This window comes from Acomys russatus, chromosome 1, assembly GCF_903995435.1.
Source record: "Acomys russatus chromosome 1, mAcoRus1.1, whole genome shotgun sequence".
Classification (NCBI taxonomy): domain Eukaryota; kingdom Metazoa; phylum Chordata; class Mammalia; order Rodentia; family Muridae; genus Acomys; species Acomys russatus.
In genome coordinates, this window is record NC_067137.1 from 91,423,242 (window position 1) to 91,443,324 (window position 20,083).

General features: G+C 41.0%; 1 protein-coding gene across 2 annotated transcripts; it reads right to left on the minus strand.

Moving 5' to 3' along the window:
• Positions 1-1,423: 1,423 nt before the first annotated feature.
• Med6 (mediator complex subunit 6) lies at positions 1,424-17,485 on the minus strand. 2 transcript variants are annotated; one of them, XM_051148551.1, is made up of 8 exons: positions 17,347-17,485; positions 13,577-13,736; positions 12,134-12,225; positions 10,147-10,229; positions 9,171-9,279; positions 6,977-7,092; positions 2,325-2,352; positions 1,430-1,810 (listed from the first exon to the last, which is right to left on the minus strand). In XM_051148551.1, the coding sequence occupies exons 1-8, from the start codon at positions 17,366-17,368 to the stop codon at positions 1,680-1,682; spliced, it is 741 nt and encodes a 246-aa protein (XP_051004508.1). In that variant the 5' UTR covers positions 17,369-17,485; the 3' UTR covers positions 1,430-1,679. The 2 variants fall into 2 exon arrangements, with proteins under 2 accessions (XP_051004516.1, XP_051004508.1); XM_051148559.1 differs by lacking the exon at positions 6,977-7,092 and having other exon boundaries at positions 1,424-1,810.
• Positions 17,486-20,083: the final 2,598 nt, after the last annotated feature.

A 20,083-nucleotide genomic window follows, 5' to 3' on the forward strand; every position in this document is an offset into this window, starting at 1 on the left:
AACAATTGGCCTACACTCTTTAAATATCGAGCTCATGAAAAACAAGGCTTAGGGTTGGGAAGCAGGTACAGTGGCCAAGAGCTTATCTGGCATTCAGGAGGTGCTGGGCACAATCCCCATCACCACCAATTTAAAATAAGAAAGAAAAATAAAGCTTAAAGGGGGAATTCCAGATGGAAAGAGTAGGCAAACAAAGAGACGCAGCAATTAAAGCAGGATTTTGTTTTGCTGTAGATGGCATTCCTGGTGCTGTGGGCATGATCAGAATAAGACCTACAGATCAAATAACTAAATTTAGTAACAGTTTAATTTTCACAATTGTATTACAGCCATATAAAATATTCTTGAATTTAGGAGACATACATTAAATCAGTTAAGAGAAATGGGTGTATGTGTCTGCTACTTTTCTCACTGCTGTAACCGTAGTGCTTCAAAAGAACTCCACAAGGCATAGAAACATACAGAGGATGAGCACCTTCACCTCAGGGACATGCCTGCAGAGAGAGACCTACTCCTTCCATCTAGACCTTGCTGCAAGGTTTCTTCTGGAACCTTCCAATACAATACCACCAGTAGGGTGCAAAATCTCAATACAGTTTGGGGAGGACACTGCAATCCCAATCAGCAGCATGACTATAAATGAATCAAAAATTAAAAAGGACGCACATGTGTATATATGCCACACAGGCTCACAGAGAAACAACTGCCAGGAGTGGGGGAGGGCAGAAGACACTGGAAAGCGTTGTGTGTGAGGGGTTAATGTATAAGGAACTCTGTGTTCGATCTGACACGCTATCAAAATTAAAAGCAAGAACAAACACCACACAGAAAGCCAAACACTTCGTAAGAGCAGAAATAAGAAACTTGTCTTGCCATTTTAAGGAATAAAACACGTTCCGCTGCTTAACTAGCAGTAGGACGTCTGGTGACCGGACACTGAAGAACACGCTACTTCACACTCGGCACAAACAACCTGACAATATGGAGTAAGAGCCCCAACAATGTGGCGCAGACTGCAGTGACCCAACCCTACGGAGCATGCACACGGCACTCAACACAAGCAGTCACTGCAGCTTTCTTTACTACAGCAAACAGAAAGAACTCCCAAGTGACATGGGAGGGAGTAAGAAACCCGAGCTGCATCTCAGGAATCATAGTCCACACACTAGTAAACACTGGCAAGTGCTCACGACGGACTCACAAGATAAAGTAAAGAATATGCAAAGAAGGAAATTATTGGAATCTGTAGAATGGTGTGTGTGTGTGTGTGTGTGTGTGCGTGTGCATGTGAGAGAGTGTGTTTTTCTTTACCTTTCAAGTATTCAATAAATGTATTATTCTAATACAGACAAATATCCAAATAGTACAAGAGATGCTTAGTCACTGCATCAATATTTATCCTCTTAGAGACAAGAAGCATGATGCATAATATATACAAATAACTTTATTGTTTTTAAAGATATACACTGGCATATCTGTGAGTTAGGTGCACTGCACAAGTCCAGTAGAGGAAAAGTTACAAAAGATACATAAGAAATATTCACATAGAAAGCATGGCAGGGAGTGTCCTTCGGTAAAGAACAAATGCATTCCAGATGAGGGCTGCGATAGTGTTTCAGGGCTCAGAGGCTCCCAGGTGCTGAGGTATAGTGACGACAAGGAGCGTCCCTGTCCAAGACTCACTGAAGTCTCATCCGTTTCTCAGGGGGACCTTTAGTGCTCACAGTCTGCTGAGTGTTCTTAGTGCTCTCCTTCTCCTCAGATTTCACAGTCTCTGGCAGAGGCTCTGCCTCTTTCTTTGTCTGATCCACTAGATGTCAAAAGCAGGTATTGTGTCAAGACAAGTGGAAGTAGAAAGAAGACACAATAGTTTTAATTGCTTATCAAGTTGAATATTTCCCTTTTCCCCCCTAGGCAAACATATTTTAAAATTCAATTATAAACCTAAACATTTATTAACTCAAAGAAATTTATAATGCTAGGCAAATATGTGACGCTAAAACGAGACATGTGTAAGCAAGCGACCAAAAAATGATTCTATGGCAATCTCACAGACAGCTTCACACGATGAAACCCAACGTCAGGCTACTCTGGATTCGTGGCTCTCATTCTCCCCACCTACACTCTACTTTCAAATGCTAGTTTCACTACCACAAAAACACTACCTGTTCGCAAATCAACAGAGTTCAAAGGTCAGAAGTGACAAACTACAATGAGACAGTGTGAAAGAACAAAATAACCACAGCTCATCTCACATGTCACTGCTGCTAAGACATTAAATTAATCTTATTTCAAGTTCCGTAAGAATAGCAGATAAACCATACCTGGGACAGGCTTTTCTCCCGACTTTTGCTAGCATTTCAAAAATAAGAAATGGGGGGAGGAAAGGGAAAAATCAAGTTAATAAAGCTTTGTAGTCTTAAGGGGCATACTTACGTAACTGCATTGTAAATGACAGTTACCACTGAAGCACCATAAAAGCTTGTCACCTTCTACTTCTTATTTGTCCCTCCAGAAAGACAAATCTAAACCAGAAGTCAGCCATAAAAGCGCTGTTCATCTAACAAGCTGTGTGTCACCCCAACAAAGGCAACATTACAAAGAATAGCCACATCGAACTAATGAGAAGAAATAACAGTCTCCAAACCTTCAGACACTTACCTGCTTAGAGGCCATGAACTGTAAAAAGGAGAAAGAACTCAGGAGTGGTTTAGTACTGGCACTTGGGCAGCAGAGGCAGATGAGCCTCTGTGAGTTTGAGGCCAGCCTGGTCTACATAGCAAGTTCCACGCATAAACCCTTTGATTTTAAGTATGGCAGGCATGGGAACTAAGAAAAAGATTTTCCCCCTGAAAGCTTATTTATTCTTATGTGTATGGGTATTTTGCTGGCATGTATGTCTATGTACCATGTACATGGATGGCATCCATGGAAACCTGAAGAAAGTGGTCAAATCCTTTGGAACGAGAGTTACAGATGGTTGTGAGCTGTCAAGTGGGTGCCAGGAACAAAACCCAAATCCTCTAAAAAGCAGCAAGTGCTCTTTACCGCTGAGCCGCCTCTTCAGCCCAGCTGGGATCTGAATTTAATTCCAGGCACCTACTCTGGGTATCTTACAACTGCCTGGAATTTCAGCTCCAGAGGATCCAGGCACCCTCTTTTGGTCCCTGAGAGCATTGCACTCATATGCACAAAGCTATTCACAGACACATAAACAGACCTATACACTATAAAGACATAATTTAAAAAGTAATTTTGAAAAAATAATCTTAAGTATGCTGGGAGGTGGCTGTGTAGGTAAAGGCACTTGCACCAAAGCCTGACCACCTACCTGAGTTTGATTCCATAGAAACCACACTAAAATAAGTGTTTTTTGTTTGTTTGTTTGTTTTAATGAAACCGTAGGAGTGTTGGGGACATCAGAAGTCGGGAGCAGTGTCTTGCCTACCTCCCAGCCATGTGCCCTTTCACCTGCCAGCTTAGTCTTGCCCTGGCTGCTCCTGCCCCACCTTTGTCCTCATGGCAACTTCTTTATCATGGTGACCCCCTCATGACCACCTCCTCACGGACCTTCTTTCTTCTCCCTCCCATCTGGGAACCCCCTTCTGGGATCACAAGTCCTGCCTTAGCACTCCTGCCCAGCTCTTGGCCGTTCAGCTCTTTATTAACCAGAGATGGGAGAACAATTTTTGCACAATACTGAGACAGGAGACGCTTCAATAGTAATGGCAATGCCCATGTCCTGAGTGCAACCAGATCTCTGGCACAGAAACCAGCATCTGTTTAACTATCCCCCAACAGCACACATACATGACAAGTATCTGTGCACATGTGGTATCTCAGAAGAAAACATAATCTCTTCACACTAATGTTACACCAGCACTTTTTTTCTAAGTTTTTATGTTGGCATGTATGTCTGTTACAACATGCATGCATGGTGCCCACCAAAGCCAGTAGAGAGCCTCAGATCCCCTGGAACTGGAGTCAAAGATGGTTCTGAGCTGCCATGTGGGTGCTGCAGATGGAACCCACGTCCTCTGGAGGAGCAGCCTGTCGGCTCGTCAGCACTAGCCCGCCTCTCTTGCCTCTCCCACGTTATTTCCTAAATGCCTTTCTGAACACAGGCCCCTCACCCCCTCAGGCCTATCTGCTTTATAAAAGACCACATTTTTTTCTGGAATCACCTGCTCCACATTCATACTGTCAATTGTGAACTTGCATACTCTCACTGCAAGTACTGTAAACAGTTACACTTAACAAGACTGAACATGGTTCCTTATTATTCATCATGCAGAAGAAGTTTTCCAATGAAAGCCTGACATTGCTATCCTCAAAAAGGTGTGGTGATGAGGGTCTGTGATGCCAACTACTAAGAAGGCTGAGGCAGGAGGATCACATGTTCATAGCCTACTTGTGCTAGGGAGACAGTTCAAGGCTATCTTGGGCAACCTAGTGAGACCCTGTGACAAAAATAAAAGAAATTAACAGGGCCAGTAAAATGGCTCAGAAAAGTAAAATGCACTTACCAACAATGTGACCTGCATTTGACCCCAGGGAGCCACACCAGGGAAGGGAAAAATCAACTCCCACAAGTTGTCCTATAGCTTCCATATGCACACACCATCGCATGTCTCCCCTCCTCCAAGAACCACTCTACCAAAAAGTTATTTTTAATTTTTTATGAGAAAAATATTTTTTTTTTCTTAAGGAAAAAAGAAAGGCTGCAGAGGATGCAGTTCCTCCAAGGTCCTGGGCTACCTAACAAAAAAAAAAAAAGAGGCCTATTTCCAAGGTTGGCCCTTGGCTGGAATGTATAAACTTGAACTGTGGGAGGTTCCCACCACTCTGAACCGGATAACACTGGTTTGTTCTCCCTGTGCTGCACAAAGATCTGCTTTTCTTCAGACTGTGGGATTTTGTTAAGTGTCTGACAGAAGTGTTGCTATTTGATGAACTACCTCTACAAGACTTAGTTTTGAGTTTCTAATGAATTTCCACAGCAGAAATATTGATATACTGATGTGTTTTCATTGTTGAGGTAAAACGCATACGCTACAGCCTGTTATAAGAAAGGGAAAGGACAAGGAAACCTACACTGTAAACAAACCAGACTCCTTCAGGCTCTACTCTGCCTTCTTCCCATAGGATCTGACTATATACTTTTTTTTTAACCCATAGGAGTGTTTTGTTTAAAAGTACATCTGCGCACTACATGTATACCTGGTACCTGTCTACAGAGGCCAAAAGACAGCATCAACGTCTCTGGAACTAGAGTTACAGACAGTTGTGAGCTGTCATGTGGGTGCTAGGAATCCCACCTGAAACCTCTGAGAGCAACCAGAACCCTTACCATTGAGCCATCTCTCCAACTCGTAGCTGTATATTCTTACTATATCTCAGAGTAATAAATCTCTACCAAGTAAAACTACATATAAATCCTTATAACAAATTACCAAATGACAGTGGTCACAGACTCCCCACAACACAAAGCACATATCACCAACATATCAAGGTTTAAATATAGCTAAAGTAACTTGGAGGAGCAAATAGTTTTTACTTACACAAGAAGAGGAAATATATAGAGTAACACTGAAGGGAATGAAAAATTTGAGATTTTTGTACTGCTAATATGAACCACTTGAACCGACAGCCTAAGCACCAACACACACCGACTACTCTTCCCTAGTGATCTTGCCAACCAGCTAGCAGAATGTACTTTGAGATATGCCAACAGACAGGACACCTTTAGTCAAACTGAATCATAGTCTTAAGGTAAACCTGACTAGAGTCGTATCCTACAGTACCGGAGAAACTTCCTGATTAAAAACTAAACCCACTGAAAAGAAAGTCATCATAAAAGACATAAAGACCTGAATCATAGGTAGAATTAGTGTAACATCCAGCAGTAACAAGAATTAAATATGGAAAAGCTGCTTCAAAGACACATGGAGACTTCCCAAACAGTCTCCTAAGCATCGCCACAGAAGAAACATTCTTAGGCATCAGAAGCCCAACTGCTCAATGCCACGTCTAAGCAGGAGTACACCCCAAGCACCAAGTGGCTAGGGAATGAATTCTGGGTAGCATCTGCTTCTGTAGGCCTGAGAAGGAAGGATCCTGGCAGCTTCTACCTTCAAGAACAGTTCGTGAACTTTCTCTAAGCTGGTTTCTGATGTTCTATCAACCTGTGTCACATGTTCTCTTCACTTCCACATAACCATTATAGAAGCATTCATTGCTGTTTTACAGTCAGATGGGGAAGAGGAGGCTTGTTCTAATGTTACTTTACGATATGTTTTTAAAATCTCAGTTAGCTTAAAACTACCTTTACAAATTCTCATCTCCCTCCTAACAGCAATAAACACGCCTGTGAGAGCACACTTCTCTGTAGAGTCCAGAATGACTGACACTAACACGGCCACGTGCTCCACCCCTCACTGCCTCCTCACCTCAGATGCTCAAGTTGTTGGAATGGGAGGTGGGTCTGCTGGGGCCGCTCCATTGTCTCTAGGTCACTAGGCGGCGTTGCAAACCTTTACCACAGAGAGCTCCACTACCACCTCTGCTTCCTCTCTTGACCATGCCAGCCCTCTACCACTTTCTGTTTCTTCTGTTAGAAGTTTTAACTCATCAGCCAGTTAAGAGCCTACACACCTTCTACGGCAGGCCGGGGAGCAGCAGGCAGAACAGAAAGCACGAGTTTCCTATTCTAGGTTTGTTGTAACTATTGTGCTCTTAGCAACCTTATGGCTGAGACTAGGATCTCAACACAGAGCCCTATGTTCATCCAGACTCATAAGGAGCAGAGAACAATGCTGCGTCCACTCAGTCCATCCATTACCTCCATAAGTCTTTAAAGCCTTTCCTCTCATTCAGAGGTCAGGAAAAGCAGTATTTTTAAATCACACCTAAAAGACCCTCCAATTAAAAATGTTAGGAAAGTGTTAAATCAAAATTCATAACTCAGTCTCATTACCTGAACAAATCTGGGTGGGAATTTTTGTCTGAGGTCTAAGAGTAAGGCATCCACACGCTGTCTCTGAAAAATGGAGCTTGGTTCTTCTTTCCTTTTTGCTTTAGGTTTGACTTTATCTGTTAAAATAGCAAAATCCAAATCAACATACTGAATATACTCAAACCATTATTTTTAATGACATCTTTACTAGGACAATTCTTCAAATAAAACATAGCAAGCACACAGAAGAATTTCCTAACTTCCTTTCCAGATGCTGTTAAGTCCTAACATTTCAAAAGCTGACGCAGTTGAGTTTCAGTGTGCAGCACCAATGGACGATCAGTTCTGAGACTAGCGTTCTTCATACTTACCTAGATCATCCATATATTGGCTTGAAATTACTTTTGAGTAGTTCAAGTACAATTGGATGGCCCTTTTCTATACAATCTATTTAGACAAACAGAAAAGGCAGGTGTTGCAAACTCTAGTTACTATGCTCAGTTATAAAGACAGCAATGAAACTAGCAAGAGTTCAACGTCATTCCTGGCTATACAGCAAGTTCAAGGCTATCCTGCCTGGACTATACAAGATCCGTCTCTAAACACTGCAATTAGCTGGAAATGGTGATGCATTTCTCTGTTAATCTTGGCACTTGGGAGATGAGGCCAGGAGAGCTGTGGGCTCAAGGCCAGCCTGGGCTCCATATGGACAGATTTCCTAAATCACATTTATTTGTGCATTCTCATTCTAAGAAAAAAGCTAAACACCGTATCGAGAGGGGAAAATTACAAAACAAGACCATGAAGGCAAGAAAAAAATAAGAACATGAAAAGAGAAATTCTAAAGTTACTCACATGTGGGATTTGCTCCAGCAAGGGGAAATAGGGTAGAGGCCGGAGGTGAGGACCGTCTCTACATAAAGGATTGATTCCAAGCGACTATGCTCCAGACAACACAAAGTGAGGACAACTGTCCCTGTGTCAACTTCACTCCACTAAGGCACATTTCCTACATCAAAAGTACTGCCTGTATCCAATATTAAGAATCAGTATCTCAAAGGCCACTGCAGGGCTCGGAATCCTACATAAGGCCACCTTTCCCACTTCCATTATTCTAAAAAGAAACACCGATACAGGCAATTTCTGGACGTAGGTTTTTAGTAAAACATGGCAGAACAGTCAAAGATTAACAGCCATGGGAACTAAAGGACCTAGTGTCATGACAGGTGAAAATATCAAAGAGTCAGCAAGTGACCTAGGGCCAGTGAAATGGCACAGTGGACAAAGGCACTGGCTGTATAAGCCTGGAACCTGTGTTTAATCCCCAGAACACACATTAAAGGTGGATGCAAAGAATCAACTCCAGAGTTGTCCTCTGACATCTATAAATGTGCTGTGGTATACAAGCTTTCACACACACATCACACACACTGCACGCGCGCGCACACACACACACACGCACACACACACACACGACAGCCAGCAAGCAAGCTCATCGACTAGGGACATAACGTGGGAGTAAAGTGCTTGCCTAGCACGCCTATGGTCATAGATTTAATCTTTAACACAATAGAAAAAATGTTTAAAAATAAATAAGAGCGGGGAGGGAAGAAGAGAGGGAACACAGCCTAGCATTCTGAACAAAGGGCACCAAGGACAATATTTCACCTCTTCTACTTTGTAACTTAGAGGGCCGAACGGTTCCAAATTGCAAGACAACTCAAGAAGTTAAAAAAAAAAGGGGGGCGGGGGGAGGAAGGGCTGGAGAGGTGGCTCAGAGGTTGAGAGCACTGATTGCTCTTCCAAAGGTCCTGAGTTCAATTCCCAGCACCCACATGGTGGCTCACAGCCATCTGTAATGAGATCTGATGCCCTCTTCTGGCCTGCAGGTGTACATGCATAAAATAGATCGTTAAAAATATATATTAAAAAAAAAAAAAAAGTAAAAAATAGCTTTGCTAATTCATCACCAATGCCTCTTCTCTTTATGTTCTAAATAATCTAAAACCTTAAAACTTCTTTACAAAGCTTATGGACGTTACCTCATGGATAAAGCTAGTAACTGTTCTGATGTTACAATTACTGAACCTATGAACACAGGGGCAGCAATGTCGTCTTCTGAGAAACTAAAACCTACCTAGATAACTTCACAGGCCCCCGAGCTTCATCCTCAAGGGATCAAACTGTTTTGGGAGGGCCGAGGCACACTACTTACCTTGCTCTTCATGATCTTTAAAGTGCCACCAATACCCTTTGGAAGGATGATATCGACAGTATGACATAGCTTCATCAAAAGCTGACTGAATACCATGGACTGCAGTAAGCTTGTAAAACAAAACAAAAACTCATGAGGTCAACTGACATGTCCTAACTAAATATAAAAATTTACCTATTCAAAGACAATTTCCTATTTCAGAATCTAGATTAGCATTTGATTGGAGTTATACTCATCCCTCAGTATCTGCAAGGGTTTAGTTATATATAATTATCATTATATATATATATAAAAATAATTAACATTTAGCTATTATACATAATATATATAAGTTTAATACATTACGTATAGTAGCTAAATTATAATTATAAATATATAATAGCTAAATATTATTTTATATAGCTATATATAATAGCTAAATATATATAATTATATATAAGTATGTAATAATTAACATTTGTGTTATCGATATTCTATATATTTAAAATCTCTCTATACAAGGCATACAAGGCATAACAACATAATATAAATGCTATATAGATAGTTACAATGTATTGTTTGGGGAATAATAAAAAGGACAACAAAAATTTAGTATGGATGCAGTTCTTTTTCCAAGTGTCTTTATGCATATTACTAATGAGTGTAGCTCTCAGGCAGACTCTGTATTAGCACTGACTTGACCCATAGTAACAGTGCTCAAAACCCTCCTACAGTCAGTATTTTACAGCAGCTCACACAAAGCAGACCTCCTACTTGATTCGCAGAGCAAGGTACTAATTAGAAGTCTGTTTTAGTGTTCAAAGACTATGAAAAAAGCTAGGGGTGCTGGCACACATCTCGCATCTCAGAACTTGGAAGATGGAGGCAGGAGGACCAGTGGTTCAAGGCCGTCTTCCAGGCCCACGGTGAACCCTGAGCTCAAGGGATAAAGAAGAGAGGGAAGGTAGACCTGCAGATGGCAGGGGGAGACACGTACCACTCTGGAGTTTATAACTGCTCCCAAGTCTGGTGCCTGATAGATGACTCCAGCGATGATGTAGTAATCAGCTAGTGGGATAACTGAAGCAGCGGGAAAGCTTATTAACACATCTTGGAAACAAACTGCTAAAAAAAGATGATTTTTCATACAACAAACAACTAACTCAGGCATTTCCCTAGATGGAACTTTAAGGGAAGGTCTGGCGCTTTCTCTTTATAACAGTATAGAAAACAGCCACAATGTTTATTTATATGTTACCTAGAGTTGTTAACACTTGAGTAGATCCATCCACAAAGCCTAGAGTTCACCAACTCTTACCTCCAAGCAGGGCTTCTCAAAGCGAAGGCACATCTGAGTCGAGTTTAATCAGCTCACCGTGCATCTGATGCAGTAAGCTTATTGAAAGGAGAGTCTTACTAGGTACATGTTTGGGCACACCAAGCACTATTTAAGGTTCTAAGCGACGCCAAGGCTGTCAGTCAACCAGACTGTGGGAAGTAAGCCTGAGGAGCAGGGGAGACTTGAAGACCACAGTGAAGATATCTGATGCACTCCACTTGACTCCAGGTCCCAGGACTGAGCCTTAAGAACGAAGATTATGGGCTGGAGAGATGCCTCAGTGGTTCAGAGCACTGTCTGTTCTTCCAGATGTCCTGAGTTCAATTCCCAGCAACCACATGGTGGCTCACAACCATCTATAACGAGATCTGGTGCCTTCTTCTGGTGTTCAGGTACAGAACATTGTATATATAATAAATAAATCTTGGGGGGCGGGGGGAGAACGAAAACAACTCCTACTGATCCTGGTGTCGCCCTGCCCCACCCCTACACCCTGACTGTTCCCCAGTGCCCTTGCTATTGTCTATGGCTCTCTTTTTCCCTGCAGACTCCACACCTTCCACTCTAAAGCAATATTAAGATTCTGAACAAGAAATTCCTTGGCAAGTGACTCTTGATATTGCCCAGGGTAAAGGATGTCCCCAAGTGTCTTGACGTAGACCATCTACCTGAGAGATGTCTTTTGGCAGTAGCACCCCGCTTTTCACTTTGCATCATCTCTTCTTCAGTGACACTGCAAACTCCCTGCTTGATCTCAAGGTATTTCCAAGTGCTAGTGTTCGCTAACGTATATGCCTTAGCTCTCCTGATTCAAAACCAAATCTGGATTCATTTATTCTTATTTTTATTTTTTTTATTTTTTTTTGATTCATTTATTCTTCAGTGTTGTCTCTTAAGCAAACATCCATTTGGTAGTAAAACCCTGGCAAGATTTCTGATTGACCGTGCCATCTGAAGGTGCTCAGTTAATCCTCAATGGACGTAATAAAATTATACAGGCCATGCATTTTACAAAGTATTAACTCAGAGACAGAGAGGAAATGAAAGGTACTCAAGAGGCTCAAGGTCCAGTGGACACTCAACCACTGTGCTCACAGGAAGAGGTGAACCACCTGACTTCTAGTGCTGCAGGAGTTCTGATACACTTCTGAAGCACCGCTGGACCTGCCTGCCCAGCCAAAATGCACCATGTGAACGAACATGGTAGATACCTGGCTTCCTACCGAAGTCTGCAATTCTGGTGGGCAGAAAATGTGACCAGTCCTCAAAAAAAGTCTTAGGTTCAGTTTCAAGTGACTTTCTGAAGTGTGTGTGGGGGTGGGGGTGGGGGTGTGTCTTCATCTTATACTGACTAGAAGGCACAGTTGGTATGGATCCAGCTGTCTCCAGCTGTGTAACCTTACTGGGCAGCAGTAATGAATTCTGGCCATGAGGACAATGGGTGCTGAGCCTGATGAGTAAGTACACTCTTAACAAGCACTGGACATGTATGTAGTTAGTAGGACCTACAGAAACAGGACTCAATGCAAAACATAACATAAAGTACCATTCTAGAATAGTATACCAAAGTAAATCCCTTGTTTAAAAACAGAATAGAGCACACAGGTCAGGAAGTAAAGAAATAATGGTGTTTTGTACATTTTACCTTGAGCAGGGGACTGCCGCTGTTGCTTCCGAATGATGAAAAGAATAGGCTCTTGAGCGTGTAAAAGGATGTATTCAATTCCAACCATCTGACTGAAAGGAGATGAACAGAGATCTACAGATGACACCTAACACTTCGTAGGACACTTAAATTTCCAAATAAATTGTAACAGCATTGTAAAAAGGGGACTAAAGTTACTTATGACCAATATTAAAAGTTGGCTATTGAGTAAAACTAGCTGTTTTCCCAGACAGGAGGTATACAGACTAAAATGAGGTTTTTAAACAATAAAATTTATAAAACCTCATAAATTCAGTTTCATTAAGATTATGTGTAAAAGTAAAATTAAGTTACCTTTAACAGCTACATTTACCTCTCAGCAAAATCTATTTAAAATATAGAAACTAAACTGTATAAAGCCTACCCCAGCAATACATTTATGTGAGTTACTTTAGGACTTGTACAAAGGGAATGAATTTCTTATTTAGCATCCTGAGTCTAAAGACTGCTGTTTCATGTTTGGCTAAAATGTTCTTCATTTCTCAAAGAAAGGTTACAATAAACTCTGCTATATTATAAAGTATTGATTTAAAGATGACAATAATCATGGTTCTCTGGCTGAAAACAGTCACATTGATAAACTCACTTATCAGAGCAGAAGCCTCAGTCCTTAACAGACATCATGAAGCGGTCTAAGTTACAAATGTATGCCAAATTTTACAAACCCAACAAGGGTGTTTTAAAGTGTGTGTGTTGGGGGTGGTGGTGGTGGTCAGAGGACAGCTTTTTGTTGTTGTTTACTTTTGAGGCTGTAATTTAATTAAAACATTTCTCCCTTCCCTTTCTTCCCCCCAAACTCTCCCATATACTCCTCCCCACTCTCCTTCAAATTCATGGCATCTTTTTCATCAATTGTTATTACATGAATATCTGTATTGTGTCTATATATAGTATTATATACTTATGTAGATTATATACAAATGATAAAATATACATTATATATAATATTCCTAAACATAACCTGTTGAGTTCATATAATGTTACTTGTATGTATGTTTTCAGGCTTTAACTGTCTGGCACTGGACAACCATCAGTGTGCTCTTCCCTGGGGAGGACTGCCTTTCCCATGCCCAACTTTATTCAGTTGACTATAATTCTTTGTGTAGGGCTGAGGCCTTATGTGCTCCCACCAAACCAGAGAGCACAACTGTCAGCAGCTAATGCTCTCCTCCCACCATGTGTTCCAAGGATCAAACTCAGATTATCAAGCCTGTGCACAAGTAAGTGCTTTTACTTACGGAACCATCTCTCCAGCCTGCAAATTTTAGTTTTTCTTCCAGAGGCTCTACTGTGTCTGTCACCAACCACCACACAAAGGCCAAAATGAGTGTTAGTTGCAAAATATCTAATTGGCAAAGACGCTACCTTCTTAAAACAACTTACTTCAAGTGCTCTAATGTTAACCTCTGCATTTTGACCACTTCATTATTACATGTCCTGTCATAAAAAGGATTGCTTCTTTCTGAAAAGTAATCCAGGACACTGCCACTGTTCAAAATGGGGATCCAAGAGCTGTCAACCCAAGAAATTCCCAGCAGATTATCTATAGGAAAGAAAGAAAGGATTAGAAAGGATAAACAATCTCATTCAACAAATACCTATCATGCACTATGAATCAAAGAATGACACAGATTGTACTCTATGTAGTTTGACAGTCGAACAGAAGAGAGGAATATGAAAAGAAACACAGGAAGTACTGTAATAAAGTTAGGGATAAATTAATTATATAAGCACAAGAAGGAGAACTAAACACTTTCTGGGGAAAGTAGAAATTATTTTTCATGGGGGAGGAGGTGGATTTTGCACTGTGTAAAGAAGAGAAGCTCACCATGAAGAAAAGGATAAAATACTTCCCAGCAGAGAAAATTCAAATACAAAGGTACAAAAAGAGGCAGGCAGTGGTGGCACAAACCTTTAATCCCAGCACACAGGAGACAGAGACAAGAGGACCTCTGAGTTCCAGGACAACCCGGTCTACAAAGTAAGCTCCAGAGGATCCAAGGATACACAGAAAAAAAAAACCTATCTCAAAAACCCAAAACATTAAAAAAGGAAAAAGGTACAAGAGGATAAAACATATTTTTTATATATTTTGATTTTGAATAGTTAAATTTGAATAAAGTTAAGATTTGAGATCTAGAAAGATCTTTTTAAAGACTAGACAAAAATCCTGCATTTTTAAATGCTGACAACTAATTCAAAAACTTCCAAACACACCCACAACCACCAGTTTAAAGTTCTTCCTGTTGGCAGGCGAAGAATGTTAGGGAGCCTCTGTAATAGACAAGAGGCTAATGGTGTAAAAATCAGGGGCAAATGGTAAGTAACATCCCTTTATTATAACCATAATGTTTCAGATTCAGAGTAAAAGCAAGCCAATTTTTAATAAGATATGGTAGATCCAGGAACAGTTATGAAGACCTTCGGCCATAGCACTCTGGGAACCTAAGACAGGAGGACCAAGAGACTGAGGCCAGTTTGGGCTACACATCATGACCCTGTCTCAGAAGATATAGTAAATTGTTTTTCTTTAACTAATGAGTTTTATTCTGCACTGGCTCTGATGATGTTTCACATCAATGCCTACTAAAGGCAGCCAGAGTTAAGTTATAAACATCATAATGCTTATATAATACTGTTTGAAAAAACGTCGCCTCTTCTAAACAACTACTTTTGGCATTTCTGAAGAAGTCAGACCTAAGCCAGGGTGACATGAACCAAATGAAAAAAGGTTGTTACATGGAGAAAAAAAAAAAGACAAATAAATAAATAAATCATGCTTTGTGTGTTCTAAAATACAGGAAACAAATAAAGTATGTTAACAAAAAACAACACCAACTACTTATTTTTACATATGTAAAATTTATATACATATATGGATAATCATAGTCAAAAATATAAAACGAGGAAATAAATTTTTCAGAAAAGACATCTTTTCCAATGAAAAGCAACAAAAGGAAACCACGACTTAGGGTTTAAATTCCCTAATCCAATAACAATTTTATTTACTGTAGAATGTATACTTCTTTTAGCTGCTTTAAGAATTTGACTTTTTTCCTTTAAAATGGTTCTTGTAGCTTATCTTTAAATCACTCACCATGCATAATCATTTCATGCCCATATCTATTAACTAACTGTTGGTAGGTAGAAAAGATCTGTAACTACACATAATGTATGTTAAGTGCTCGGCGCAGTGTAACCCAATAAAAATTAACTGTGACAGCAGTCATGGTGGCATTTTCTCTTTTCTCATGGCAACTTTAATATGTTTTTATTACTAAGTCTCATCATAACTAGAAACACAGATATATGCTCCCATTAAGTTGTGAGTTTGTGTTCATCAGAGCTGAGCATAATAGCCACCAAATGTTTACAACTGATGACTGAAGGCCAAGGGAAGTATGATTTAATTATTTAAAATTTCCTTTTGGTTTTTCGAGGCAGTGTTTCTCTGTGTAGCCTTGACTGTCCTGGACTCACTTTGTAGACCAGGCTGGCCTCGAACTCAATGATTTAAAAACTTTATTAATCACAGATCTTAACCAATTTAAACAGCCTCATGTATCCAAGGACATTCATTTACAAAATGGTTAACTGGATTGAAAGTACAATTTCTAGTTGAAAAAATATTATTTGTCCCACTTCAAGATAAGCTGTGATCACATCATAAATAGAACACGCTACCAGATCAAGCCGATTCAAACCCTTCTCACTGATGCAGTTATCGCCCTTTTCCAAGCTACCTCTGATTTCCATCCGTCCCAGAAAACGTCCGCTTGTTTTTAAAACTCTATCCTTGCTTCCTTACACTATCCTCAACAGCCAAAATGATCTAACAAATAAATACATAAAGTAAATGAAAAGACAGCCAGAGCATGCCATCCCCGGTGATCAACACTCCGCAGTGGCTCTCTGTCTTACTCAGAGGAAATAAACTTTACCCTTGCCTACAGTGTTTCTCCAATGTGTCTTCCCACATCTTCTCTGCCAGTCCTCTGAACATCAGAACCATGACAACGATGCTAACAAATACAAACAGTAGGTAAAACACTGAAAATGCTAAATAATCAAATACGATCTCATGAACTAAAGTTCTCTTTTCATTCATTAAGAAGACAGTACGGTGACACAGACAGCTGTCCCTGTAGCTGGTAAAAATGTGATCCAGAAATACTGACAACCAAACATGGTCTAAGTAACTATACATAAGTTAGCTGGAACCTCGGTTCACCTAATATGGGGTTGGGGGGGGCGGGGAGGAGAAAGCATCTCAAACACTTTAAAAATGAAACATGCCCACGCTGGGAATCCTAACTAATTAAACTCAATAAACACACTTACACACAAAACCATGGCAGTATGTGGTTAACTTGTTGGGATAAAAGAGGATAATGGAGCCGGGCGTGGTGGCGCACGCCTTTAATCCCAGCACTCGGGAGGCAGAGACAGAGGATCTCTGTAAGTTCAAGGCCAGCCTGGTCTACAAAGCGAGTCCAGGGCAGCCAGGACTACAAGAGAAATCCTGTCTCGAAACAAACAAACAAATAAAAAACAAAAATGGGTGATATAAATGCCCAAAATACATTATATACATGTATGAAATTGTTCGAAAGAAAAACGAAATATATACAAACAAAAACAATCAAATATGCTACCCTACCGAAAAGCAATTAAGAAGCTGCATTTCCATTTATTTATTCTCTAACTCAATGCAAATTACAATACTTCTGCAGCTGAGCTTGCCGAAGGTAACTGTTGAATGATAAATGAAAGGTATTATAGACTAAAAATCAAAACTTATTAATATGAAGACTTGGGGATTTCTGTCCGGGGACCCGTACAGTGGGATTCATCCTTATTTTATTCCACTTCTCTCTTTCGAAAAGCCATCCCTTCACCCGGATATAATGCCCCAGCACTGTGGTAGAAAAGCCCTAAACTGTTTCTAACTCTTCCGCTTCGCCCCCTTTAAAGAGACTCGTCAGAACACGGAAAAACTCGACAACTTTTCGTCAAATTAGAGCCTTCGGTTGTCTAGAAGCCACTCAAAAGGACTTGAGAGACTTCACAAAAGGGTGTGACGCAGACCTCTGCAAGCTATAAACCCCCAGCAGACCACAATCTGGGAGCGTGGGAAGCGTAACACTAATTACCTCGGATATCCACCGCCGCCATAATTCCAAAAACGCTCGCTTAGCCTCCTTCCGGCGCACAGTAAAAGTAATGACTACTGCGACGGAAACGGCGGGTACGGAAACTGCCGTACGGATAGCAAGCCGGTCAAAAGTATTCACGTGAAGCGGGGCGGGGTTGGGGTTGCAGGAAGCAATGTGGGCGGAGCCTTGTTTAGGTTTTTGGTGGTGGGGTTTTTTTTTTTTTTTTTTTTTTTTTTGGTTGTTGTTTGTTTTTTGGGTTTTGTTTTGTTTTGTTTTGCTGTTGGTTACCTGCGGGGAGGAAAAAGCCAAGGCATGGAGTAGCGGCTGGAAATAGGGGTGGGACTGGCGGAAGGGTGGAGCAGGAAGGGGGAGGGGCGGGGCCTGGAGGCCAAGGCGTCCTAGTTAGGGGAGAGGCACATCGCATGGACGTCAAGCTGAAACTGGCAGAGGTTAGACGGAAGGAGCCTCCACCACCACCACAACAAAAAGGCAAAGCGTAGCCGGGCGATGATGATGCCCACCTGTAATCCCAGCACTTGGGAGGCAGAGGCAGGTGGATCTCCATGAGTTCGAGGCCAGCCTGGTTTACAAAGTGAGTCCATGACAGTCAAGGCTACACAGAGAAACTCTGTCTCGAAAAACAAAGCAAAACAAAACAAACAAACAAACAAACAAACAAACAAAAACAAAGAGTCAGGGCAGAGCAGTAGGGAAAGTAATTCTATGTACAGGTAAAGAGATTGAACAGAGCCTGCCTCATGCTCACCCACTGACAGTTCTAGATTCTCTAAACCGAGGTACTCGCTTGTAATCCCAGCTCTCTGGAGGCAGAGCCAAGTGGGTAGCAAATTTGAGGCCAGCCTAGATTACATAGCCAGTATTTTAAAAATAATAAAACCACCTCACAAGTGCACAAACGAGCTGTTAGATTTAGGAGCTACTGTCCTGCTATTTTTTTTTTTTTTTTTTTTTTTTTTTAACCATGTCTCAAGCAGAGAAATTTAAGAGACCTTGGCTTTCCTCTTGACTGAGCCCATTAAAAACCTAAACCAGGGCCTGGTCCTAAGTTCAATTCCCATAAGGTGGCTGCCAACCATTTATAATGTGATCTGACGCCCTCTTCTGGCCTGCAGGGGTACATGTAGGCAGAGCACTGTATACATAATAGATGTTAAAAAAAAAAAAAAACTAAACCAGTTTTAAAAACTTACAGCAATTTATGGCTAATGTCATAAAATAGGAAGTGCTTCTGAGGTGAATTATTAACAAGATTAAGAAGAGAAAAGGGATTCTCTGAGTGGTATCCTAAAACCTGCCTTCCAGGTGGTCTTTCAGGCAGGGAACATTCAGTGGTATGGGGAAGCCATAGAAACCCACATCAGGGCTTTCTGTCTCTAGTGTGGTTTTGTAAAAGCAAAATTATGGAGATACCTGCAAACAAGACACAGAAAGTGAGAGGAGGACCCCAAAACTTGAAAGAAGGAAGGAACCTATGTTCTCTTATATTCTCAAAACTAAGAACTACCAAGGCTCCCCCAGGAGCAGGGAGACCACTAATTTAATTGGGATTTTTCCACTCATAGATCAAGGGATTCCACATTTTTAAAATATCAGTGTAATAAAAGCACGCACAGACACACACACACACACACACACACGTTTTCAAGACAGAGTTTCTCTGTGTAACGGCCCTAGCTGTGCTAGAACTTGCTTTGTTGGCCAGGCTACCAGGCTGGCCTCGAACTCTCAGAGATCTACCTCCTCTGTGATCAGAGATCTACCTGCCTCTGCCTCCCAGGAATAAAAGTGTGTGGCACCACCCCCAGCAAAAGCATTTGTCTTGTTCACTTCAATTTTTGAACTAGGATTTTATACCTGAAATGACAGAGATACAACAAATACTCACAAAGAAGTATGCACGGGCTGAGCTAGGTGGTGGCTGTTTTTCATGCAGACAGTTTCAGCAGGAAACGGCCAGCTTTTAGTTTCGTTTCACTGATCTTGCTTCCTTGTGTCTTTAGAAGATTAGGAGAGGCTGTGACAGAACACGTAGTAAATACAAGAAACGAGACTGGTGAAGTCCACTGGATTTTTCAGGCAATGGGGTAAATGTGGTTGAACTTTTGGTTTAGAAAGCTGCTTTAAGGAGGAGGCACTTGAAGTATTCATAAGCCTCAAATCAGGGAACCTATTTAGGATGTCATTGGAAATTAATGATATCCACACTGATACAAGTGATTGGACTAAGAAAGGTAGGGATGCAAAAAAGTATTTAGGCGATAGTGTTAAGGAGCAGAAGTGACTAAACCTGGTGAGGAAGAGAGGTGAATTGAAAGTGAATCTCGGAGAATCTGATTTATAAAACCAGATGCAATTAATCAACTTTGGAGTGATAATAGCGAAGAGATGAAGATGAAGAGCCATTTACTTTGTACGTGATTGTATTCCACACGCAAGTATCTGTAAGGCATCCAGTAGAGCAGAGTTTCTCAAGCTTTTCCCTATTGAGATTTGGAGCCAATTAGCTCTTTTCAGATAAGAGGGAGCTGTCCTGTTAATTACTTAGTACCTGACAAGATCGGCTCTGCAGTGAGTGCTCAGCAATATTTGTCGGTTGAGCTAATGCTTGTATAAATGAACAGGTGGTTTGACAGCCTTTGAGACAATCATAAACCCCTCGAAGTTCAACAGTAAATGAAATAAAAAATTGTTAAATGGAAATGGATTTGTGCAA